This window comes from Stegastes partitus, unplaced genomic scaffold (assembly GCF_000690725.1).
Source record: "Stegastes partitus isolate 25-593 unplaced genomic scaffold, Stegastes_partitus-1.0.2 Scaffold327, whole genome shotgun sequence".
NCBI lineage: Eukaryota > Metazoa > Chordata > Actinopteri > Pomacentridae > Stegastes > Stegastes partitus.
Genome location: NW_007578058.1, coordinates 272,501 through 298,348, shown reverse-complemented (window position 1 = coordinate 298,348; position 25,848 = coordinate 272,501). Strand labels below are relative to the sequence as shown.

Genomic DNA, 25,848 nt, shown 5'->3' with positions numbered 1-25,848 from the left:
TTAAACCAATTTGGTCATAAACTGCAAACCATCAGCTGCAGTATGGAGCCCACATAGGGCTGCTTTAAATAACTTAAAGCGCTTAAAATGACTAAATGTAGCATCTCTTGAAACTGAATTGATTGAGTAAAATGATTTGTGAAATAACTGCAAAAATGCAGAAATGTAATTTATTATTATTATTATTATTATTCAAGAAAAAGGAATAGTTTGCTGTCTTGTCGGGCTGTTTATTCCCATCTCTGACGGTCCCAGCAGGAATCTTTCTGCTGCCTCTGCTTGACTTGCTTCATGGTGGCCAAGCAGCGGCCTGCTTTGCTTCGCAGACAGAGTAAGCCCTGCCCAGCAGAGAAAAACGGGACGTGACACACAGAGAGAAAGACCAGCTTGCACAACAGCTGAGTAGAGCACTGCGCTGCTGCCTGCCTGCCCCTCCCCCTCCCTGCACAGAAACACAGATGCATGCCTGCTGCCTCCCTCTCATTCACACATTCAGCCTCCTCTCCCACCCGGTGATCTGCACTTACAGAGGAGTGTCACTAGGCAGGACGGCACCACTGCTGCAACGCAAAGCCTCCACAACTCCCTCCTCTCGGCATGTACCTTTATATAATTAGTGATAAGTGATCTTTTATAATGAATAAAGAAGTGCTGTCCTGTCTGGACATGGCCAAATTCTTCTAAAGTGATCTTGTTTTATTTAGCTCATTCTCATGTGTATGATGGCAAATAAACCAAAAAGGACATGCTGTTACGTTTTGTTATACGTCATGTTACTTGTCATTTCAACGCAGTGTTTCAGCTTAAAAACACTAATCAGGTCTAAACAGTAACATTTAAACGTGTTCAGAACACAGGCTGCTGGTTATGCCTGCGGGACTGGACAAAAAATAATAATGTAAATCTTTTAATTTTTAAATATTGTAATGATTTCAACAATTTCCCTCAGGTTTTTACCAAAGGGATCAATGAAGTTGTCTCTATTTTCTCACACAAAGAGTTGAACAAAACCACACCAATTAACGAACCGTGTAGTCATTAATATTATTGAGGATACAGGCAGACCGTTCCATCACTGGTGCATCACTCGTAAATATCTTTTCAAGACTGGCGCAAACAAAACATGGAACGACTACAAATCACACAGCTAGAAATGAGAAGCTGTGGCCTGGAACAGCAGATTAAGTAGATGTTCAGGCAATCTCAGCAAGTCATCTGTGGATTTCCAGTTCCTGGCTATCTCTTTTGCTTGTTCAAACAATTCCAATTTCACTTGACTATCACACATACAGAGCACCTACGCTGAAAAACTTCTACTTCTCTCAAAAAGAGGAATTTTCGCCAAACTGAATAAAGCAATTTCTCCACCTGAAGCAAGAGCTGGTAGCGATAAGAATCAAAATATTGGAAAGCAAGAAGATTTCTTTACCATGTCAAGCACTGCCAAATGGAAACTCGTAAATATGTGGTACCATTTGTACATCAACATATGTTACTTCTTTAAAAGTAATGCTGAAGCCAGTTATCATCATCCTGCTCATAAAAGCCAACACATCACTCTCCTACATTTCGGCAGCCTGTTTCGGTGATGGCAGCCATGCAAGTTAAATATGACATGAGCCACATTCTGGCGTTTATCTTCCCAACACAGGCTAATACATACTCTACATACTACTCACAAGCTGGTTCAAATTTGGGTTGTCTTCTTTCTCCATTCCCTCATCTCACGCAAAAATATAGTATTTTATTGAACACTATTTATTATAAGTGATTATTTATTAGAAGTAAACACATTTGTTTCAGTATTGTATGTAATATAACATAACTAATCTATTAACAGTCACACACAAAGTATTGATTTTTTTACACCATAATACAACAGTTGTTGTTATGTATATGTTATGTATAATGTTGCCATGGTGATGGCGCCGTGCGTAGACGCAGCAGCCCCATCAGGAGACAACAAAAGTGAACGTTTTGAGTGTCTTGTCTATCCCACACGTTCATTCCGCAAAACTTGCGGCCGGGAGACTTTACTGGGCGTCAGGACAGTGAACGGCGCCGGAATTGCGGCACTCGGTACAATCTACACCAACATGGTGGCCGATTGGAGACGACGCCGGCAGTTACACGAGAGTGAAGGAAGCGCAAACGTAAACAAAGGAGGAGGAAGAGAGCCGGGATCCATGCTAGGCTAAAGGCTAACCCCTCCAGACCAGCAGGATCCATGCTAGGCTAAGGGCTAACCCCTCTAGACCAGCAGGACCGTCCTCCTGCTCTCCAATGTCCGCTCCCTCCACAACAAGCTGGACGAGCTACGTTTGCTGAGAGAAACCCTCAGAGAGTGGAGGGACTGCTGAGTGTCTGCTTTAACAGAAACATGGCTCCATGACAGCATCCCAGACGGACAGACAGCTGGAGGGGATGCAGACAGACAGACAGACAGCTCTGGGCAGCATCTGCAGCTTCACCATCGTCACACCATCGTGTGTGTCTTTGTGTCCCTGAAGACCTACCAGGACCTTAAGAGGTTCGCCATGTTCAATGAATAGCAGCGCACATGGACGCAGCGCCCCCTTCAGGAGGCAGCGACAGTGAACATTTAGTGTCTTATCCCAGACGTGCATTCTGCAAATCTTGCTGGTTGAATAATCCTGAAGAAACGCTCTCTCATCTTGCCTGTACTACTGTGTATGTGCAACAAAATGACAATAAACCTGGTTTGATTTGATCTGAACAGGCATTAAGGTGTACTTGTCAATATGGGAAATGAGGAAAGGAGGGGCTTGTTTCATGTGGGGATGTCTGTTGAAATAATCTTAGTGAGAACTAGCTTGCTGGTTTAACCTTGGTTTCCTGTCAAACCACAAAGCCCTGAGACTGTCAGACAAAGGGAGACACATTTTCGCACGTTGCGCACTTCAAAGTTTGTGAAAGTAAGTACAGTATATTTACACAAAAATACATCCAGCTGCAAATAATGGAAATGATTCTTCATTCACAGCTTCACTGTGCATCAGTAGCATGAAACAACTTCAGCTCTTGTCACATTTGTATTGTTTGTACTCATTCTCAGATTAGTGAGGCGTAGAAATGCAGTAATAACCACATCAGCATCGATCAGCTATGAAACACTCTGTTGAGCCAAGTTTGCCCCACACAACCCCCAAACTGATTGCCTGCTTCCTCCAGCAGACCCAGAAAAGAAGAACAGATCAATACATGGTGAGTGGGAGAAAACTGACGGCAAGTTAGCATTAGGTCTAGGTGATAGTGTTATATTGCATCTGCTTAATAAAAATGATGAGATGACGCAAGAAATTGCAAAACAGCCAAAAATACTTTACTGATTGTCAACAATAGCCTATTGTAGAGCTGATATTGTTTTAGTGTCAAGAAAAAAACAAAACAGAGATAATAAGGTCTCCTATACAACATCAAGCATTGGCAAATAATGCAATAATATCTTCAAATGTGAAGAACTGCTGTAGACAAATGAGATAAAATGATGGTGGTATGAAGATTATATCTGCTGCCAGTTATGATGCTATCGATAGATACTGTAAATGCACAGTGAATATTGGACAAAACTGACAAATCTTGACATGTGAACGTTAAGTCACTGTAACATGACTGTGCTAGGCTCTGGTGGACAGTTGTTAGTGTACTACGTGCCCAGCAGATGAATAAGATGCTTGATTCTCTGTTTTTTTGTACAACTGGTTACTTGTGCGACTAACTCAGCAAAATTTTAAAACTCACCTTATTCATGTTTCCAGCTTGCTGAGCATTCAGCGTGTTGTGTGCACCCAACTGGGGCCCTCCTTGAGTAAGTGTCTCTGCCAGCACACTGCCTCCAACACCAGGTCCAGCACCCACTTGTGTCCCCTGCATGCCTGGGCCCTGGTACTGCATGCCAGGCCCTGGTCTCCCACGGCCTGCTGGTCCCATAGCCCCATTCATCACCTGTCCTGCTTGGCCCATGACACTGTGACCCTGCCCGCTGTTCAACATGGCCTGGTTGAAGCCCATGCCGGCGCTTCCATTGCCTTGTCCAGCAGAAGCACCTCCTTTCTGGCCCTGGGGAGACTGGTGATTGGGTGAGCCCTGCCCTAGCGGGCTTTTACCCAGCACAGCACCTAGCTGACTTCCCACCATGCCTCCCTGTTGGGGGCTGGCAGAGTTGAGACCACCTCCCAAGATGGAGGAGCTTCCTGGTCGCAGGAGCTCAGAGAGCTGCTTGTGCTTGGCAGCTGCATCAGGAACAATTGAGTTGAGACCAGGACCTCCTCCACCTGGGCCACCATTAGAGGACATTCCCATTGCCAAGTCTCCATTGGGGATGAGCTCATCCGGGAGGTCATTTTCCAGGTCAAACAGTGACACGAGATCTAAAAAGAAAGACAAGAAAGGAAAATGAGAATTAGCCATCATCACTGACAAATCCCAGTGACCAATAACAAACTAACACACAAAGCGCTGACCACCAAACACAGAGACAGAGCTTCACTGTGCAGCACTTCCTCTCCGTTTCAAGAGAGATTAGCAATTAGGAAAATAATTTAAGGTAGGAATTAAAGTAAAACCTCAGTTGCCTGTTCAAAGTTAGGCTTTTTGGTGGATTCAAATTCTACCTGCATTAAATTTGCCACTTGCTTTTTATGGATTAACTGTTCTAAAGATTACCAATCTTGCACATCATATTGCATTTACATAGATTAGCCTTGATGGTCCTGTGATTAGTGAAAGAATTTAATTGTGGTCAAATATCTTCTATCACAAAATCATGTTGCTGGTCTGCTTTGCTTTCACACCATAAACACACACACACACCAGGCGAACGCACAAAACTCTGTACAAACTAAACAGAAAAGGTGTGAAGTCCTTAAGTGCCAAACAGATCAATTGTTTTCAACAGTTTAGTTGTATATCAAACCATCTGTCACAACCAGCTATTACATCCCAACTAAACCAGGCCCGATTATCATAAAAAGGTAGTGGAAACAAGAAAGTATGTATTTGCACATGATGGTTCAATGTATGAACAACAGGCTGTCTTTAAGCCTTACGGACAGAGCCAGTTTCTTAAAATGTTTGCCAGTTGCAGATATACCAGCATCGGTACACGTATCAGTTAATAAGCACGAAATAACAAAGTGAAAATGTTTTTTTCAATTTTTTTAAAGTGCCCAGCTCATATCTTGGTCATAACCAAGTCTTTTATTTATGTTAGAAGTTGAATAGAAAAAAAGCTATATCACTGCTGGATTTTTATAAAGTTTCTAATATCAATACCGTGTCAGCCTAAAACATTTTTTTTTTAAATCCTACATCTGTCTGCCAATAGTACCAAAAACATTTCTTTCAACTAAGTCCACTGAAAGGATGAAATGTTTGTGTTCAAATGAAATTTCATTTATAATAAATGAATCTAATATAAACATTACTCATAATATCAAACTTTATCTCCCAGCCTTATCAAAGTTTGGCAGTTGGCCTATCCACTATGGCAGTGAAATCACACATCAACCGACACTGACGACACAGTCTGCAGTGCACACTCGCATGGAGGCACATTTGAAAAGCATCAATAGTATATTAATACCAGTTGTTCCTTTAAAAAACTAAAACCATCATAGCAGGGTAAATTTCCACTGTGCATTTAGAAAATGCTAAAACAGTACCAGACATCCGTTTGTAATATCTTTTTTAAAATGTCATATTTGCTTAGCTTTGTCTATTCAAAGACTATCAGACTGAATAAGTGTAATGTGCACTTTCACACACAGTAAGCCTACTTCAAAAATAAAAAAGCAGTTTAGTCCCTGGTGAAATTCTACAGTCGTACTGAGGACAAGAGAAAAGGGGCAGAGGGAAAGTTTTTCCTCTGTAACTTAGAGCACTCTTGTGGCTGTACAGAAAAAGTAAACTCACAGATACCATTAACTGAACATTAATGAAGGCTACAGTCCAAATCACGCGTCTATGCCGACGTCCTTCACGTGAGGGTGTAAGTGTGCTTGTGTATGTTAGCCAATAAACATTTTACCACCACAACAGCCACACCCCTACACACCCTCAGCTCAGTGTCTGGGGCCACGGGGTTATTAAGGTTGGAGAGAGATCCAACCTGTTTCTATATGAAATATGGCCGCAATTAACAAGAGCTTGAATATTACAGCCACAGGCTTTGAATGAAATATCTGAGCTGTGCTTAAGGTTAAAGCAACAAATCTCAGTACAACGCGAGACGTGGACGGTGCAGAGTTGAGAGCAAACACCTGCACCTTCCCTGAGGCTGTGACTGAGACCACACAAATTCAAGATGTGGTTGAGCCAAAACGCTAGCTGGAGAAGAAAAAGTGTCTTCAATATGGTGATTCTTTTCAAAAGGCTTAAAAAAGGTTTGAATTTGCTCATTATATAACAAGGATATGATGAACATATCCAGGAGCATCCAACAATATGCCAAGTAGTGGCAATGGAGGCATCTCCTAACCACAGAATCCCAACAATTGACTCACACTGTTCTCACCTGAAGAGGACATTGGTGCTAGTGGCTCTAATTCACCCAAAGCTTTTCAGCAGTTGCATTAAAATCTTGAATTAGACTCTTCAGGTCGGGAGGTAATAACAGGCTGTGCATCGGGCTGTTGCTGCCTTACAGAGTCAGAGAGAGAAGGGATGGAAATGCAAAGAGGATAATGTCCCCTCTCTGTTTCAAGAGGGAGCAAAGTCACCAAGCAATCGCAGCGATGCTAAAGGGACGTTTTATAGGAAACAAAGCTACATATACACAGAAAGTAGGTGCTCGCCCAAAGTGTTCGTCCAATGAGCAGTGCAAGTACAGTGTGAAAAAAAACACAGAAAAGCATACAGACTATTTATATCGCTACTATCAAGACACTACGCTGTGGTTATTGTCTTTTACCACAAAAATACACAAACAACAAACCCCAAGACTGCAAACATATACTGCAGCCTGTATGGTAAAAAAAAAAATAACCCACTCAGACCTACATTATGGAATAGTAAATTAATAATATTTTAGGTTGTATCAGTGCATTTTCGATCATGCATGTGAGCAAATGTTTTAGCCTCCTGGTAAGTTGGTCATTTTAATGACAGGGCTCAATGTTCCACCAAAACAATTCCCCTGTCACTATTTTGCAGGGGCACCAGCGCTGCATGCTGGGCTTAGCACCGCCCAAGACGACTGTAACTGGCTGAAAGGAACGCAAACAAGCAAAGACCGCTGCTGTTGCCGTGTTGAGGTGTAAATCTGGCAGTGGAAAAAACCAAGTGATCAATTCAAAACGAAAGCTTCAAATAACTATAAGTTCATATGGCTACTAAGGGTTTAAATTCAGCATAGCATTTAGCCGGTGAACTTCAAATTAAAAGGTTCCCCAATGAACAAGTTATCTTGAAATTCAGTGTGATTCTCCAAAATGCACTGTCCCTGAGCTCCAAAGCACGTCCTTGCACATTCATGGTAATACATGAATATTGTGATAATCTGTCTTTCCGTTTTAAATTTTGTCTTTTTCTGAATTTAAAATGTGTCTACAGGCTGCCTTTGAATTAAGAACAGGTCAGTAAAGAAGACTTTATCAGACTGGTACAATATCCAGAAGAAATTTAAGAAATTTTACCAGAATTTTAATGAAATGAGTTAACATGTGGTTAGGCTGTTTTTCCACACATTTCACTTGCCACACATTTGTAAAACTATTAATATTGCTGTTGTTTTTTTAATTATGATGACTTCAAGATGTGCAAAGTGAGTGGCACACAACACACGTAAAGTTGGAACTGCACTCATTTGCTGCACTGTGTTGATGAAAATCACAACCGTTCAGAGAAGTGGACAAGAAAAAATTTGGTCCAAACAATCGGTGAAGTTAAAAAAAAAGTTGTTTTAAGTCATCTTGGGCAGATCGACTTGAGATGTGAATGAGGAAAACTTCTCCAAGTCTTGTCAAGTACAAAGTTTAAGAGCAGAAGGAGAAGAAAGATGACCCGTTAGCATCCAGTGCCACCAACCCTACTCCTCGTCTCAATCACTTCCACGTCAGCGGAGACATTAGGCAGCAGATGCATTGTAAAGTCTGCAAATGTTTCACCGTCCTGGTGGAAGCCAGCATTTTAACACTTGTTTTTAATGTCTACGAATGTTGCTAAAGAATGCTCACCCAAGGGTTAGTAATCATACATACACGGTAGAAAGAGGAAGAGGAAAGCCCGCTAGGTGAAGTGTAGGGCTGGAGAATGGCTGCCTCTAGCCTGTGGTGCTGACACGCCCACTCATCCATACAAATAAAAAACCAGCCTGACACCGGCCTGTGGCCACGGGCACAAACACATACTGACACGAGACTACAGCACCATAAAAACTGTCACACATTAACATAAACATCAAAGACTGCTAATCTGTGCCTGTAAGCGTCACCTCAGTGTGCAGTAGGCTGGATGTGACAAAAGGGGACGTCTTCGCCATCTATCCTCCTACCAATAATTGTTATCAATATCAATAACAAATGAGACTCGGTAAGCCAAAGGCATCACGGTACATTGTGTTAATAATTGCCATAATGATTTGAATCTCAGCAGTAGCTGATTTTTGAAATTAAATCATTACTGAATATTTTCTGCAGAAATTTAAATACATTTAAATTTATTGTATCCATCAAATTTATTTTGAAAACTACATCTAAACTGATCCAGTCTGAATTCTCTTTATTCCAAATCTAGAGTTTACGATGTCAAATTCAGATCTGAACATCTGCAGTACCCAAGATGAGCATTAAGGTCTGGATAAAGTGTGCCGTCACACCACAGGTCTGTGGAAAAATGACCGATACCAATAAGCACGTGATATGAAATCTATGAAAACAAACCACCTGAAATGCCTTTTCTGGAAATTTATGTTCAACACACAGATTTATTGACTGTCTACATACCTTGAGTTTACCTCAAGGACTTCAAAGAAAGCAGGTCTACAAGAAGCACTACAATGGCTTACTGAACGCATGTGCTTGTGTGAAAGCTGACTGAGACAGAAAGGGCTTCTGGCAGCAGTGGGGGAGGAGACCCTGCATCGACCTCCTTTATTGCCCAGTGAAAGTTCCTGTCACCTCTCAGAGAGGATGAGCTACCATGGCTGAAGACTGGCCAGCCGGCGAGATAACACAGCGTTTAGCGAAAGCCCACACAGAACAAATAAAGAAATTCATATCAATCAGCTGTTTGCTGAAGGCAGACGCATGTTTCCAACCTCCACTGCAATTTAAACTAAGCAGCAACACTGGTTTGTATGTGTCCTGTAGAAGATGAGCGTTAGGAGGTCGCTGCCACCGTGCATTCACAAATTTTCCTTTACTGAAATTAGATTGCGCACGCTCTGGCAGTACTTGCTATTAGCATCGGTACCATGAAAGCATGTTGTATACACATATGTAGATGCACAGCTGGGATGTGATCAGGAGCCGTCTCAATAAACTCTAGACTGGACTATTTTACTAATGGCGTTTAAGTGTAGACGAAGTGGTGTCCAACAGTTTGTTTTTTTTAATACAATTGTTTTAAGCTTTTTTACCTGAAAAAAAAGGCTAGATTCAGAAGTATACTTTGCAGTAAAAGTGCACTGAGAAGTTGTCAGACCTGTGATTTCATCTGAGCGAGTACCAAAATCTTCTTTCTCGTGTTGGATCTATGTGACTGATTGTCAAACCCACTTTTCAGGCAGCACCTCTTCCCTCTGTGAGTCACTGTTCATGTAAGATGATTTCTAAAAGGTCTTGATTAGATGAGCACATCCAAAAATTTCTGTTCGAGTTTTTAGAAGTCATTCAGAAATTGTAGAGCAACAGCAAACATGTACCAGGGGTGTTGTTATTATTGAGTACATATTTATTTTGAGTTCTAATATTAAGGGTGAACTCACAACTCCAGGTGTCTGTCAAACTTATCCTTAGTTTGTGAAGGACAAACTTTTTGCTCACAACTCCTTTTCAATCATCTGAAATGTCACCACAGGAAACTGATGAAACATTGACTCATCATTCATTCACAGATGAACACAACACAATCATTTAAAATAAAGAATACCAGCAAATATGTACAAATAAAAAGGGCTTATACTGCAGATCTTTCCTAAATACACCTGTTACACGCTCGGGAGGCTTTCAATTGAAAAGTAAAAACTGATTGAAAAACTTCATTAAATAATGACCACTGGTAATGTTCTATAAGATTCTAAAGAAACTAATCAGAAGAACAAATCCAATATCAATAATATAAACTCCTCAAACGCTATATTTCTCAGTCAATCACAACACAAAGCAGCACATGACAACAACAACGGGAGTCCACGAAATGTTAGAACTACAATGTGAGAAGGTGGCATGACATCGGCTGTTGATATGTCATCTATTAGATATTTAAGCTCATAAAATAATGTAACTTCAGCTTTAGCTCTCCAATTCTTCCAAGTAAGTGAGCAAAGTTGCTCTGCAGGTTGGACTGGTGGGGAGGCAGACCCTCCAGCTGCTTCCTAACACTGAGCCTCACGTGCCACCTTGGAGGTTGTGTTTTTCATTTACTACCCCAACACATAGGCAGCAAAAAAGTCTGATGGAGGTACAAAAGCAAGTGCAGTCTCCCAATTTACTCTCTCAGATCACTTTTAATTCAAGCATTTGGTTGCATACAAAGGGGCTGATCCTCCAGTGGCAGACTGACTTTCATTTAATCAAACAACAAAGGTTCAAGTGCTGTCAACAATCTGCACAGCTTCAGTGTCAATGAAAAGGACTTATTCCAACCCAGCTCCACAGCATCTTCTCTGCAGGAATCAAAGGGGATCATCATACTTTTAAAGCAGCTGAGAGATTAGTTACGAAAGCACTGATGCAAAAAAAAAAAAAAAGACCCCTACATGTCTTATATATTATGGTGGAGGGGCACAATTTTGTTTTCTTAAACTTAACTGTTAATCACGAAACACTGCAAACTTGGGAGCAAACTGTTGAGCAGCTGCAGTGTGATGCAGATGACTTTTTTCAGTGTTTGCTGTGAAATCATACAGTAACTTCAAGCACAATTCTCCTGTGAAATCTGCGCAGCCCGCTGCGATGACTGGAGGCTTTACTTTGCCGGAGCGCTTTCGTTTAGCTGGATGCATGCAGCCTTACCGGGCACCAGGAGAGTGCTCAATGCAGTTTAACGACACTGTAAGTTACCGTGTCCTCCGTGCCGGTAAGCTGCATGTGGAGGACAGCGTCCTTACCTGGGCCATCCGATCCTGAGAGGGGTGAATTCAGCTTGGGTCGCTTTGCAGTGGGGGGTCCGACTTCCAGCAGATTGTCAGCCATCCTGGTCGGCAAGTCTTATAAATGAATGGTGATGCAGGAAATAAGAGCAGGATCCGTCTAAGTCGTCCGCCTCTGGCTCGTAATGACCGTTAACTTATACTAATGTTAGCGTAAAGGAGCAATTTCACCGTTTTTTTTTTTGTTTTTTTTTTCTCTCGACTGGCGAAATGCTGCCTGGAGAAAAAAGGTTTCAAAAGAAAGGCAACAGCGCCACGCTCCGCCGAAGATCACCCCATGATAATCCAACACCCAACACCCACATAATTATCCTCAATAATTACGTCCAAAAATTATTTCGGTTCGAGAAAAATAAATAAAAATCAATCATAAAATATTACACAAAGCGTAAGTAAATCCCTTTCTCCGCAGATCGCCGGTTTCACGTCTGTACAGAATCATTTTTTTCGCAGTCGAAACGAGCAGCCATAAAATATGTTTTTGGCTTAAATAAAAAGATCAAAATTCAAAAAATATTTTCTATGAGGTGGATTATTTTTCGCGTCGCTGTCTCCCGGTAAATACAGCGTCTCGGGACGGAGATACGGCGAGAAGCGGCGCTCTCTAAAAGGGAAATCAAATATACAGTGGGCTTTCGAGACGATAAAAACCCACAGAATCCTCACATGTTTGCATTATTCCCGATCGGAACCGCTAACGCTTCGATTTTCTGCACGAAAAAAGCCGTTTGATCCCGGTCTGGGTAGCTCCGGTCGGTTTTTAAAATTAATGCTCCCCCCGAAATCCCGATTCTGAGCCGCGTCAAGATGGCGGCTGTTGATTCCTCCGATACAAAAAAAAAAAAGTTTTTTTCTTCCCAGCTAGACGGTGGGGGGAGGAGGGGGAGGCGACGTCCTGTGACGTCCTGACGTAAACCTGAGTCCCACCGTGCGTCATGTGGACGTACGTCAAGTTGCCTCTAGGGGTGGAATAACACAAAAAATGAAATGTTCTACCTGTTTCAAACTTTACACATTGCCACTCATTTCCACACTCACAATCCCTCATTCCTGCATATTGGCATAACTGCAAAGCAAATAAATACATTTATTCCAAGTAAACTTGAGGTGCTTGGTCTCACTTTCAGTATTGGAATTTTATGATTCTTTATGTTTTTAAACAACAAATAAGTTGAATTTAACTTTAATTTATATCAGCCATTACTCTGTATTTATAAAACATATAGAAATCTTTTAAAAACGTGATTCGGTGCTTCCGACTAATAAGTATTATTAAATGCAGTTGAAATTACCTCCACATTGACCATAAACATCTTTAAAATCCCCAAAATATATAACAGAATAATATTACATTCTGTTAAAGGGAAACACATACTTTTAACAGTACATTTTTCTGTAATATTTACCTTTGTTTTTGGTATAACTTTAAAATTATATCGTACATGTATGTATAATAACATTATCAATACAATATAAGTTTAAAAATAATTCATACCTGATTTTGTACCAGCCCTAGCTGTTGAAAAATTAAAATGCATTTCGTTTTAGAGTAGGAGCTCTGTTCACTGTCTACAAAAGACTATTATTTTAATATTCCACACAAAATAAAATATCCCTCTGATTGACTGAACATGTACAATCCATCAAATGCACAATCACCAATTTTATTTTCTGTTGTTATCCTGTACGAGCACAGGTTAAAAAAAAACCACTGTGGAAGAAGTATTCAGACCCTTTAAGTAAAAATAGAATGACTGCAGTGTATAACTATTCTGTGAATACTCACTTAACCTACACAACTTGCCCAATACAAGAGAAATATATTAAAAGTACGGTTTATACAGAAAACAGACTCTTGTGTCTGCGTAATACATTATATTAGTGGATTATGATGATGCAATAATGTGTACGCTGCATTTAAGGTTGTAGCTGGTTTAATGTATCGTTGGGTAGCATAATAAATAAAAATACGTTACACTGAAATAGACCATTTAAAAATTCTCCGAGTGGAGTAGAAAGTGTAAATATAGAGGAATTAAAAAGCAAAATACTGAAGTAAAGTGCAAGTACCTCACAGTTACTTCTTCACAATACTTAAGTACATGTACTTCCATTGTCACAATCTATCATTGGTAAACTCACAACCCAATGTAGTGTACAGGCTATAAATTCAAATGGACAACATTTCCCAGCAACTGACTTTATTCAATTTTAACTTTCACTTCACCTGTTAGCGTGCTATATACAAAAACATATCCAAAGAAAGCAACAGTTCATTAAAACTTGGCGGGAGCAGTCGTGGGCTCCTCCAGTACTGCCTACCAGCAGATACCTTGCCGTGTCTCATCCGTTTTATTTGGCTACTTTAAATCTGAAAAAGGGAAACCTCTACTGATTGAAGCCTTTCTGTCTCAGCATGTCACACTTTTTTGCAATGATAAAAGTTGACTAAAATGTCCAGATTACATTCCTGCTAAGACTAGAGCATTCCTTCCAAATTACACACAACCACACAGTTTTACAAACACTCATACATTATTTACACACATGCAGGCAAACAGAACACACAGGTATTACTCCAACATGGTTAAAGTTACTCAGTTCTTTAGACTATTTAATACTCTAAAACATGCGCTTATATAAATAATAGAAAATGCTCAAATACTATACAATACAAAGGCATACTGTACAAAAAAAGTGAGTGCCTTGTGCAATTGTGTTTTAACAGTGAGTATAGAAATGACCTCCAATGACCTGCAAATTAAGACATTTAAACAGCATACAAAACAAAATAAATAAATCCAAGAGATGGCAATGACACTCTTTGGCATCAAAATTTACCCAGTGTGCCATTCTGCTGGTTCAGAATGTCGCTTACATCTCAATAAATCCAACCAAATCAACGGATATGCTCACGTTTGCAGTAAAACAAAGAGGGGGGGAAGTGGCGATCAAATCTGTGACTTTGCACACCTCTCGCTGCTCAGGCTTCATAAAAAACACATTATTTAAAAGAGCTTTTCAAGGAGCTTAAAAGGAAATGTAGCTTATATTCTTTACCTGACACTCAAAAACCATGACCTTCATTGAGCACTTAACATTGGACAGTAATAATTATTCTAAGCATCCCTTTATTGTGGAGTACAAGGGTTGTGTGCTCATAAGCAAAAGGACCTTTCAAATCACTGTTATTGCATTTAAAACAACTCCAGCTGACAAATAAACACAGCATAAAAGTGAATGCCAAAAGAAATTCAAAAACCGTCACAATCCAAACGAATGTCAAATGTTTGGTATGCTTTCATTGTATATATGTAGAAAAGGCACTGCTCAAATCTTGTGATCTTAGAAAACTTTACCAAAAATTAAAATGTGATTCAAGCACAGACATTCTCAAAGCACATGCCGTTGAGAAATGTGAATTGTCTCAAGGAATGAAAGCGATTGAAAAGTGATAGTGACAAAAATGAAAAGTTCAAAGCTAAAAGGCACAAGCTACCCTAACTGCCACACAGAAACCAAAATCATGATTTAACTATTAGGGTAATGTCAAATGCAGCAGGAAAAAATAAAATATTGAACAATAACAGAAGGCAAATTGGTTCTCTGTGTTTCTTCAATATTTCTCATGCTTGCTTTGTTACTTAAAATGCCTTGCTATGAAATGTCAATTTAAAAATACGAGGTTGTGTCCTTCAGGATATTTGAATGCGATAAATAAGACAGCTGAGCGGGTTTCATGGTAAAACTATTTTGCCTTTGAGCACACAATCCTTTTTGCTAAGAAACAGTGACACAGAGGAGATGTAACGGCAAGAGAGATGTATAATAATTCTGACATGAAATAAAAAATAAAATACAAAACACCTAGGGATATGAAATCCATTTGGTGCACTGTTTTCACATTTACAGTGCTAATACATTAAGTTTCATGCCATTGAAAGTATGAAGCAGCAAAAGCGTCCAGATGTTTGCATCCAGTATTGTCCTTCAAATAACAGGAAGCAGAGAGGTGCCTCAAATAAACAGTTCAAGTTTTGTGTAACAATGAACACATTTAGATTTTATTTGTGACATTCCACTGATTATCCATGCCTTATAAGCACTATCAACTAACACACAGGGAATCCATAGCAAACCTAGGCGGCTGTATTCTCTAATCCACCTAAAGTCATGGCTGAAGACACTCTACAGGTTCACCAGTGGTTTGCAGGATCCACTGAAATACTCATCAACACAAGCTCGAGTTCCCACAAGAGTCTTGATCATGAGTGAAGGTTGCAAACGCTAGTAGCAGTTAGCCTACGATGCTGCAAGCATGCTGATTAAATGAGGCTGAGACCATCATGCCTCAGTGCCGAGGCCATACAAAGCTCCTAACTGAGGCCAGAGCAAAAGCTGCCACATCAGCACAAAACTTTATTGTCTGATGTCGTTCCTTCGGCGTTTGCAATCCTGCAGTTTCATCTGAGTAACTTTTAGGCAACTCTCCTGATTAAACCCTGCATAATGTCACTATAAAGACACACGTACTGCATGCATGCAAACACACTCACACAGCTCATCCTTCCCTGCCTTTAGCCTGTACTGATTAGTCCCTGTTGTGCCCTCCATACACACTTTTCTGGTTTTCAGGAACAACATGGACACAGGCTCTGCAGCATGTTAGTGCAGATATTACGAGTACATATCTTGGAGTAACATCTTTTCCATTTTCCTCCTCTTGACACATATTGGGATGCTTCTAACGTTGTTTCGTTCCTCTTTGATAAAAGGCAAAAGTATCATAGCAAAACATAGTTTAAAAAGTAAACAGGTAACAAAAGCAATGTTGTTGTTTTCTTCTCCAAAAAGTTTAATAATTTACAGTTTTCCCTTTATGTTGTTATCCCCTTACTTAAAAAGGCTTAGTCTACGTATTATTCTATTCTAAAGGCACTTAAAAGATATGTGACAGAAATTATCAAGATTAAAGGTGTAAAGATACTCAAGTAAGTTAATGGCAGACGATGGGATCTGTAGCAGGCAAGAGAAGGTTCAGGGTCAGCTATCACATCTTCTCATTTTCTGTGCATTCCTGCCTCTGACCTTCTTTCTGGTCCACCCAGCACCTTTGATAATATCAGCCAATCATATTTACACTAAAAACAACCTGCTTCCTGGCTAATGAGAGGATGGATGTGGGTTCCTCCACATCCTCGGTCCCTACTTATAGTAGGACCAATGTACAGCAATTCTACACATGCCAACTGGCAGGAACGAGAGCTTAAAGGGTAGAGGGTTGATATTAAAAGCGCCACTGCAGCAAACTCTTAAAGTCTGGTTAACTCTCCAATACTACTGTCATAGTCATCCTCATATTTGTCCTGCTTTGTGTCTTTCGGAGACCTTGTAGAATTGTGGGGTGTGTCTTGCTGGACTGAGGATGAGATGATGAGCTCTTTGTTATTTGAAGAAGGAGGAGGTCCTTCCACGTTGGTTGCAGGTATAGATGTGAGGCCACTGTGAGACACAGATCTCCTGGCAACAGAGGTGTCTGCGGCAGGACGTCTTTCATGGCTGTCTGCCTCTTTCACATGGCTTATCCCTGTTGTAGCAGATGAACCGGTGCTGGCACTGGGTACCATAGTATTGGTACTGCTTGCAGTCGTGCTCGTTGCAGGCACCATGCTGGCAATTTCATCAGTGGGTGAGCGCCCAATGCTACCATCCACCTGTGCTCGGATCTCCGGTGAGACAGAGAGCTGATACTGAGGCACAGGGCCGCTGTCACTGCTTTTAGGGTAAAGGAAGGTCTTCATTTGACCTTTGCCTTTGACATTAACTGTGCCACGATAATCAAACTCATAATCCATGCCACTGAGCACACAATAGCTCTCTTCGCTGACCTGAACACGGCACTCCACACCCGTTGTATCCATGCGACTGGCAATGTTGACCGTGTCACCCCAGATATCGTAGAGAAGCTTAGTGGTGCCAATCACCCCAGCTGTTAGAGGCCCATGGTTGAATCCAATGCGAAGCTTGAAGCCAAAGCCTAGCATGTTCTTGTTGAAGTCATCCACCACACGCATCATTTCAAGGGCAAATTCAAAAAGAGCCCGGAGGTGGGCGTGAGGATGTGCTGCATCAGCACACTGCTGAGCGTTGAGTCCTGCTGCTGCCATGTAGGTGGCGCCGATGGTCTTGATCTTCTCAATGTTTGAGAAGACAGGCTTCCGTAAGAGCTCATCAAAGTCGCCAATCAGCTCATTGAGGACACGATAGCACTCCTTACCTCCCTCGTAGCTTTCTTCATAAAACTCACTGAAATTTACGATGCTGGCAAATATTACGCCCACATTGTCGTGGTTCTTGGAGTAGCTCTGTGTGACCTTAAGCTGCTCAGCCACGTGGATGGGAATGATATTGCGAAGCAGCCAGTCGGCCTGGTCCCTCATGTTCTGAATCTTGATGCGGTGCTGATCAGCCTCTACGTTGCCATGGTAATGTAGACGGTAACTGACCTCAAATTCACGGTTAAGGAACCAGACCAGGAGAAGTAGCAGGAAAAACGCCACGCAGGCCTCAGGGCCTAGAAGGTCCTGTGGTTGTGGGTCAGCGTCTACTGAGGTGTCATACATGATGATGGAGCTGTTGCTGTTGTTGCTGTTCTGGCCATCAGACCTGGTTTAAAAGAGAGAAAAGGAAAGAGGGTGAAAAAGCTTGGGAAATAAATAAACAGAAGATACGAACAAATATTTCTCTTGTCAGAATAAACTTGCAGCTTCTGTAGATACAAGTAAGTAACTGCTGCGACAGAAGCAGTTGGCATGAACTGCACCAACCTCATTAAAATAAATATCTGTTCATCACGCAGAAAACCTCAAATCAACTGGAAAAGAGCTGGGATTTCAACCATTTTCGTCGGGCTAAAGTCCTGCGTGGAGCCCTAAATTCTCCAGGTTTCTGTCATTTCAGAACTATTATACTATTATATGTACTGTAATAAAGGTACGACATATAAAAGCCCCTTGGCTATCAAAACACTTCCAGTTGCTCTGTTTTAATGTGAACTGTGAGCAGATTGAAATAATGACAGTTAAAATGTTCACAATGATCATACTCACCAGAAAAACAGACTCTTAGCAACGCTGGAAGAGACAAAACAGAAGCGACACAAAGAATGCATCAAATATGGACGTCAAGAAATCCCACAAAACTCAAACCTGTGATGTTTCATGAAATTTTAAGGACAGACCCAGTGTCATCATAATGTCGCTACAGTATTAGTCAATAGACAAAAAGCACACAATTTCAAAATACATAAATTGTTCCTTTTATTAATAATACCTGCAGGGGGAGCTGAAGAGCAGTGCAAGCAGTGCCAGTCCCACCAGTGTCGCTAACGTTGAGCGCATCCAGTAGCTGAGCTGGCAGAAGTTACAATATTGTATGATAGCTATGATGACAGCACAGCAGAGGAACATGGTGAACTGGGAAAAATATGTGACAGAGAGAGTAATATTAGTCAAAAGAAATGGTGCTGCAAGATAGCTGGTCATACTGTACAACTGAAAGTCCCAGTCACTGCAGGTCAGAGATGGTAGTTTTATTGGCCCCACAGCTAATGTGTTTTACTGGTAAGAAGCAAATCCCACCAAAACAACAAAACCGATATTTAACACCCGTGTGATCTTTATCAAATACAGAAAAAACATGAGCGCACCTGAACGGAGAGATGCATGTCACAGGTGACATGGAAGAAGACCGCCACAGCCGGCAGCGACACCAGAACCGCCCCGATAAAGTGGCGTGCTATCCAGCCTGAGATGGCTCTCATCAGTACCCGAGTGCAACTCAGCACACTGTCCAGATAGAAGGCCATACTGGAGAGGAAAAACAGGAAGGTGCGACTTCTACAGATTAATATCAAGTATTAGAAATGTTCTGAACATATGTGGTCCGAGCCACACTGAAAAATCCAGATGCAACCGTCTACACTTTCTGTCTATTCATATAGCTTCTCTCACAAATCGTCACCAAACAAGACCTTTTCATTTTTTAGATGAATTTATGTGTAATATCAGTCCATCTGCTGTGGTTTGCATATATTTGGCACATAACACAATTTTGATAATAAAGTGTTATCTATGTATGTTATAAAGCTCTCTGGGTCTTTTTGGTTGAGGCCCCTTATTTCTCACACTTTCTGCCTGAGGGAGTCGTAGTAAAATAAGTAACTGTTCCAACGCTTCTCTCCTGTTTCTCCCTCTGCTCATCCTTCTCTCTGCCAGAATACCTTGTAAATACACAAGTAAGAGAAGTAAGCACGCCGCCCACGCAGTTAGAAAGCATGCCCATGTGATTGTCATGTAAACTAGTCCTGCAACAACTCCTTGAAATATCAGTTGCCGTTTTCTGAGCACTTCATATTAACCCATTCAGTTTCAGGGTTCTGGAAATCAAATCACTTTGGGGGCAGATTGAAGAAAACCCTCTCGACCCCCTTCTTCACTTCCTCATTCCTTGTATTGCACTCCTATTTTTCAAATGACACTGGAAGTCCTTAATTTTCAACTCGGCTAAAACAATGGTTAATTTGCTAACTTCTCTAGAAACAGTCTGTCCTCTAGACAATGGGCTCCTCTGATACTGTCTCACTGGCTGGACTTGAGCTGGTAGTTTAGGACCATTGCTCTGCGTTAAGAATCTCACCGTATAGCAAACAGCAGAGCCACAGCCTCCAGCAGTGCGACTACAGCTGTCAGAACGAGTGCCGGTGTGGACAGATTCTGCTGGGTAACAAGCGGTTGAAGAAAACAGGCCAATGAGAGAGCCAGAAATACAGAACAGCACAGCAGCATGTCCAAGAAAGAGCTGAATGTTGGACTGGCAAACGTCTGCACTGCTGCCTGGGTCTCCACCTACGAGGGGAAAACAGAAAAGAAAGAGAACAGAATGAGGAAAATGAGCAGCAAACAAATGAAATGTGAAAAGGTCTCTCCATTCAGGAGGAGCAGGAAATGAATCCAAACAATCACCAGTAATTTAACAAACTAAAGCCTCAACTGTGATTAAGACACGAGCAAAAGTGGCAGTCAGAGAATTAAAAATGTACTTATGAGGTTACACCAGCAGAGGACATCACAACCTAATACAAAACTACTTTTAAGGTCCTGCAGTGATTTCTCTTTGCCGCAGTCTTGACCGGTCTGGTGGCAACGCAGTGCTAACAGGCTTCCCAGACAAGACTCAGACAAACAGGGAAACACAAACAAGTAGAAAGACAAACACAGAAACACAAGCAAATATACAAGCTCATACATGGAGGCAGCCGGGATGGGATGTCTGGAATCACGGAAACACACTGACTGGTGAAAAACTCAGTTAACTACGCTAATCCTCACAACGCAAACAAACTCAGGAAATACACAGACACACAGAAACGCATTCACACTCATTACACAAGCAGGCATATGGGCATCATTACGTCACACACAAACACAGCTCATACACACACCTCCTCCTGATAGCTTATCCGGTAAGCAGACTCCAGGCTCTTCTCCAGGAAGGTGAGGCTCAGCTTGTTTATGGGAGGTTTGTAGAAATAGTCCTTCATGAGACTGCCAGAAACACAGAAATCAGAAGAAACTATGTACACTTGGGTTTTCAATCTAATTACAATTTCCCATTAACAACTGAGTCTGACCTCTATGATTACAAACTTGTAAATATGATGCTTTGGCAGTTGTCCTGAAGTCAGTCAGTACCTGTCCTCCTTGATAACATCCACAAAATGAGCATCACTTCTCTCCCTGAAGTTCTTGGATCGCAGAGGGATGAGCGCTGAATGGTCCATTCCCATGGCTCCTCCACTCCACGTCTTCTTCTCCTTCTCCTGCAGCATCTCACACAGCGATGTCTGGCTGTTGGTCAGGGCCTCCAGCCGAGGACTGAGAAGGCCGTTCAGAGCTTTGGGGCTGCGTCCTGCAGAAACCGCGGGGGAACACTTCAGATTTGAGGAGTCCTAAGGTGAAGAGAGGGGAGAGATGTCCTGAATTCCCCAAGCAGAAGGTGAGATAACAGATCTTCGCTTTGGAAATAGGTCAGCAATAATACAAAGTAGTCCAAATAAGAAATATGAAAGACTGTGCTTCAGTCATGCCAATTGATTGAATGTGTCAGTGGAACACTTTATCTGGGACTCGTGGAGCTCTATTTCTTTGAACTATTTTTGAGACCTTGATTTTGCTGCAGGGCCTGTGCAAATATAGAAATATAATGACATAAAACATATGACACTGGATGGGCCGATTGGGTTTTTTCAAGCGTAAAAGTCAGACGTCTAGCATAGCAGATAGAAAGTTTGATGCCTCTTCTGTTTGGTTCAGGTGGTGACAGCAGGCTAACCTTGCTGCTGTTCGTCTTGTGGTCGTCATGGCAGCCATTGTGCACCATTCCTTCCTCCAGAACCCGATCCTCCCCTGCTATCAAGGCCACACTGCAAGACAGACAGGGGGACTGCAGGGAGGTAGAGATTGGAGGCGGACAGTATACAGGGAGATGCAGCAGAAAAGAAGGAGAATTAATAAGCTGGGAGATCTAGATCAAGGAGAACATATGAGTAGAAAAATGCCAAACACAGAGGAGATGGAGGATGACGAAATACCAACGGATCTACGGCACAAACACACGCATGACAAAAACATGTCGCCTCAGCTCAAACTAGGAGTGCTACGACAAGTCTTTCATCTTACAAAATCTTATAAGACTGATAGGGTAACAAGAGCAGCAGCAGAGACTGACAAATATGAAGGTTGACAAAGAGTGAACAGGAGGCTTGTAGGAGGTCTGCACCAGATCAGGATCTTTGTGTTCATGTGCTTGAGAATGAAATGTAATAGTGGAATGACTGCCCACCTCACAGATAAATACAACGTCCTGCAAATTAATATGCGACAGAAAAGTGCAAACATTTATTACCACACCTGTCCTACACATCGTGAATGTCATTTAGGCCTTTAAAAGATGAGTTCAGCGTGAACCGTATCTGAATCTGTGCAAGAGCCACGCAGAAGATGGAGAGCTGAAAATGTCATCAGTTGTAGGCAGAAATGCTTGAAAAGGACCTCCAGTCTCTCTGCTTGAGTTAACTCATTACCATACCGAGGACTCCCACTGATACTTCTGCCTCCCATCATCCACTTTCCTCTTACTACATCTTCCCTCTTCACCTGTCACAACAGAGAGCTGAGAGATCTGTGCATGGGTCATGGGCTGCACTGTGTGTGTAGAAAGACGTTCAATTAGGTGAGCAGTGAAAGGTTTTGCGGGTAATTAAAAAAGGACTGATGTGCTACAGGGCTTCAGCGTGTCCGTTGGCACTTTGTTTGTGTTCGTCGCCTTTTTCAATGCTACACTGATGCGTGTCTAGTGCAGTCACTAGCAGCAGGGTGCACAACACAAAGGAATTCTAAGACTGACGAATAAAAAAAAGCATGATTACCTACAAGAACACCTCACCATCCACGTCTGAGTGAACCCACTGACCTTTTAGAGAGTAAATTTGATTTTCTCTAACTAGAGGAAGAACATGGTGTCACTAAGCCCTAGGAGTGTAGAGGCAGTGAGATTTCCAGAGTCACAATATCTTTCTGGCCAGACAGCGTTAGGAAAGCGATCATGTCAGACACAGCAGCGCTTCAGGGGAGGACGACTCTGGGCGCACTGATCATTGGCAACGAATGGCAACCATCAATTCACACTTACCCCTCCAAAATATTCTACAAATAGCTGTCTAAAACCTTGTAAGGTGTGAGCAAGAGCAGAACATTTGTAAAAAGACTGCAGGGTCAGTAGAGCAGCGGACACACATCGAGCTAATGGTACGGTAGAATTCCACCAGACGAGAATTACACAGATAAGCTTTACGTGTCAGGTTAAGCTGAATCACACTCAGAGTGCACAGGAGATGGAGTAATTGATTCTGTGCAAGGCATTGGACCACCATTCATGAATAATGCTACAGTTTGGAAGCAAGTGAAAACTTTCCCTTGAAAGCATGGATGGACATGTTGGGTTGATTAGCACTAAAGGTCAGTCATTATGTAGACCATCTGCTGGGATGACAGCCTAATGAATAAGATCTCACCGTTTTGTTCTCAGATTTGCACTGTTAAAGATTTAATTAGGTATTAAGTGCTACTCAAACTGAAACATATTTGGGAGTGCACACATGCTTGTGCTCCAAAAGTGAAGAGGAATGAAGAAAGATGCTGAAGGTTGCACAAGGTTATGAAACAGAAACATGTGGATACACGGCGATGGCCTCGCATGCAGAAAATGAAAATATTTATTAAAGCGTCTGATACACCCACATACACACACAGCGAAGAGCAAAGATGCGCATCAAAGAGGCTGTGGTAGAACATAGAGCTCAGTGTTCATCCTCAGGCAACTGAGATGTGCAATGATAAACTAACCCAGAAATACACTGACTCCTTCAACAACAGAGCTGACTTTCAGAGATAGTTACTGCTCACCTTGGCTCTGTCTGGAGGAAGGGGGCAGGCCGAGGGTGCTCCATCAGGCGTGTGCACTCTGGGCACTGGATCCGCATGCTCCGGCCCAGCCAACCCCATCTGGGAGCAGTTACAGTGAGAGAGAGGCTCCACCTTTCTGCCAGAGATCAGATAGGTCCTCAGACCTGGAGAGAACACAGACAGACACAGATTAAGAAACCAGGAGGATGTCACCAACAGACCAATTCTTATTTACAGATGGAATAGGAGTAAGATGGGTTTAGTCATCCCTGTGTGACTGTTTCAGCAGAGAATTCAGCAGAGGCCGTACCCAGGATGAATTCCCTCGGTGAGTTATGTAAGCAGGTTTCAGAGAGGGAGAAACACTGAATATCAATCTCTCCCACTTGGAAAAGCAAAGGTCATACACATGAGTCACTCTCATTTCCATACACATGTACATAAACATGTGTAGTGCCTTTGTACATGTCTTTGTGTATTTTCTGTAATTCACAGTCAAACAGATGAGAAAAGCACACACTGCTCAAGTAACCGACACCTTGATATGTGCAACGCTGCTTTCAAGGTCCACGTTTTCTGCCCGAGGTCATCTCTCTTCATCATACCCGTTTCTCTGTTCCTCCTCCGCAGCCTGAGGAGGAATTTCTATATAGTAAGGGCTAAAGTCCTCCCATTTATCCTGCCTGAGCCTGACTTTTTCCATTATGAGAAAATTAATCTTTCATATATGTATAATGCAGGTGCATGTGCATCTTTCTGTGATGTCCATGTAATCATGTGCGATTACACTTTGAGACGTAACAGCCCCAGACAAATATTTGAACACCTGCGTCCTCCCACTTCTATCAACATGTTAGCATTTCCATCACTCCCACCAGGTATGAGTGTGTTTATGCAACACCTTCCCCTAAATTCAGCAGTTCGCCAAAGACACAACCAGGTAATGTGGTGTTTTAGTTAAACAATTACAGTGGTATTTTACCTGCTTAGCTCAGCTGTAAGAAGCCTTGAAATGCTCAGGACAGTGAAATTTAAAATCTCCGTTAGATATCTGCTGTCTTCTCAAGGATGCTCCCACTGAGCAGCTTCCTGCGTTACTGCAGACATATGGGTCGGTTGGGTTTTTGCTGTTAACACTGTTGCTATGATCGATGCTTAGACATTGTAGTGTTTGGAAGACTTAAATATGAGCTTCTCGTCTACTTCACAGAGAACAGGAAGACCCAGTGCGACTGGACTCCTCTTCGTTTTCCTCTCTCTGCCTGCATCACTGTGTTGTGACAAGTCACAGCCACAGTAACAGGTGTGTTTGTGAGCAGCACAGGTAAGTACCTGTGACTGTGTGTTTAACCACATAATTCAAGTGTCAGTGAAGCCACAGCCTCCGGCTCTGAGCATTGTGTGCACTAAGTACTTCAGACAGGCCTGCCGCTGCCTGTGCTGAGCCACCGCAGGGCTCCACTCTGTAACACACATGACACAATAGTACAGTCTCATTTTCAAAGATGCGCGCACACACACACACACACACACACACACACACACACACACACACACAAACATAGGGGACAAATACTGGCTTTAGCATGTCAAGAATCAGACACACAAAAAAGAAAGTAACGTGCACATTAAGAGACAAAGGTAAACACAATTATGAGACACTCACAAAAACACCCCCTCTAACTGCCTACACACCCAGCCAGACGTATAGCACAGTGAGCGGAGGTGTAGACGGGCAGCTTCGCTGTAGCTGGGTCGATAGCCAGGTGGATGAGATTCAGGGATGGGAAATAAAGGCAGTATACAGCAGTAACATCGAACTAATTCCCCGCACCAGTGATGCAGAATGGCACAGCAGAGGAGAGGAGGCAGCAGGAAACTGAGCAGAGCTTTTGACTACCATTGAAAATGAGACTGTGTGAGTGTAACTGTGTCAAAGACAGAGATGCAAACACACACACAACACAAACACACGACACTGACTGATTTCAT

At 42.1% G+C, this 25,848-nt stretch overlaps 2 protein-coding genes across 5 annotated transcripts in view; both read right to left on the bottom strand.

Moving 5' to 3' along the window:
* The window catches only part of crebbpb (CREB binding lysine acetyltransferase b), a 32,219-nt gene extending 20,066 nt beyond the window's left edge, over positions 1-12,153 (bottom strand). For all 4 annotated transcript variants that reach the window (XM_008283782.1, XM_008283784.1, XM_008283783.1 and 1 more), the window contains exons 1-2: positions 11,291-12,153; positions 3,763-4,391 (exon numbers count right to left, since the gene is read on the bottom strand). In XM_008283782.1, coding sequence (XP_008282004.1) covers positions 3,763-4,391; positions 11,291-11,375 — 714 coding nt within the window. In that variant the 5' untranslated portion in view covers positions 11,376-12,153. The remainder of the gene's footprint in view (positions 1-3,762; positions 4,392-11,290) is intronic.
* A 1,095-nt stretch (positions 12,154-13,248) lies between these two features.
* The window catches only part of adcy9 (adenylate cyclase 9), a 29,307-nt gene continuing 16,707 nt past the window's right edge, over positions 13,249-25,848 (bottom strand). The window contains exons 2-10 of the mRNA XM_008283781.1: positions 23,857-24,020; positions 21,725-21,835; positions 21,085-21,341; positions 20,835-20,937; positions 20,030-20,238; positions 19,041-19,200; positions 18,665-18,807; positions 18,442-18,465; positions 13,249-17,998 (exon numbers count right to left, since the gene is read on the bottom strand). Of these exons, the coding sequence (XP_008282003.1) occupies positions 16,645-17,998; positions 18,442-18,465; positions 18,665-18,807; positions 19,041-19,200; positions 20,030-20,238; positions 20,835-20,937; positions 21,085-21,341; positions 21,725-21,835; positions 23,857-24,020 (2,525 nt within the window). The 3' untranslated portion in view covers positions 13,249-16,644. The remainder of the gene's footprint in view (positions 17,999-18,441; positions 18,466-18,664; positions 18,808-19,040; positions 19,201-20,029; positions 20,239-20,834; positions 20,938-21,084; positions 21,342-21,724; positions 21,836-23,856; positions 24,021-25,848) is intronic.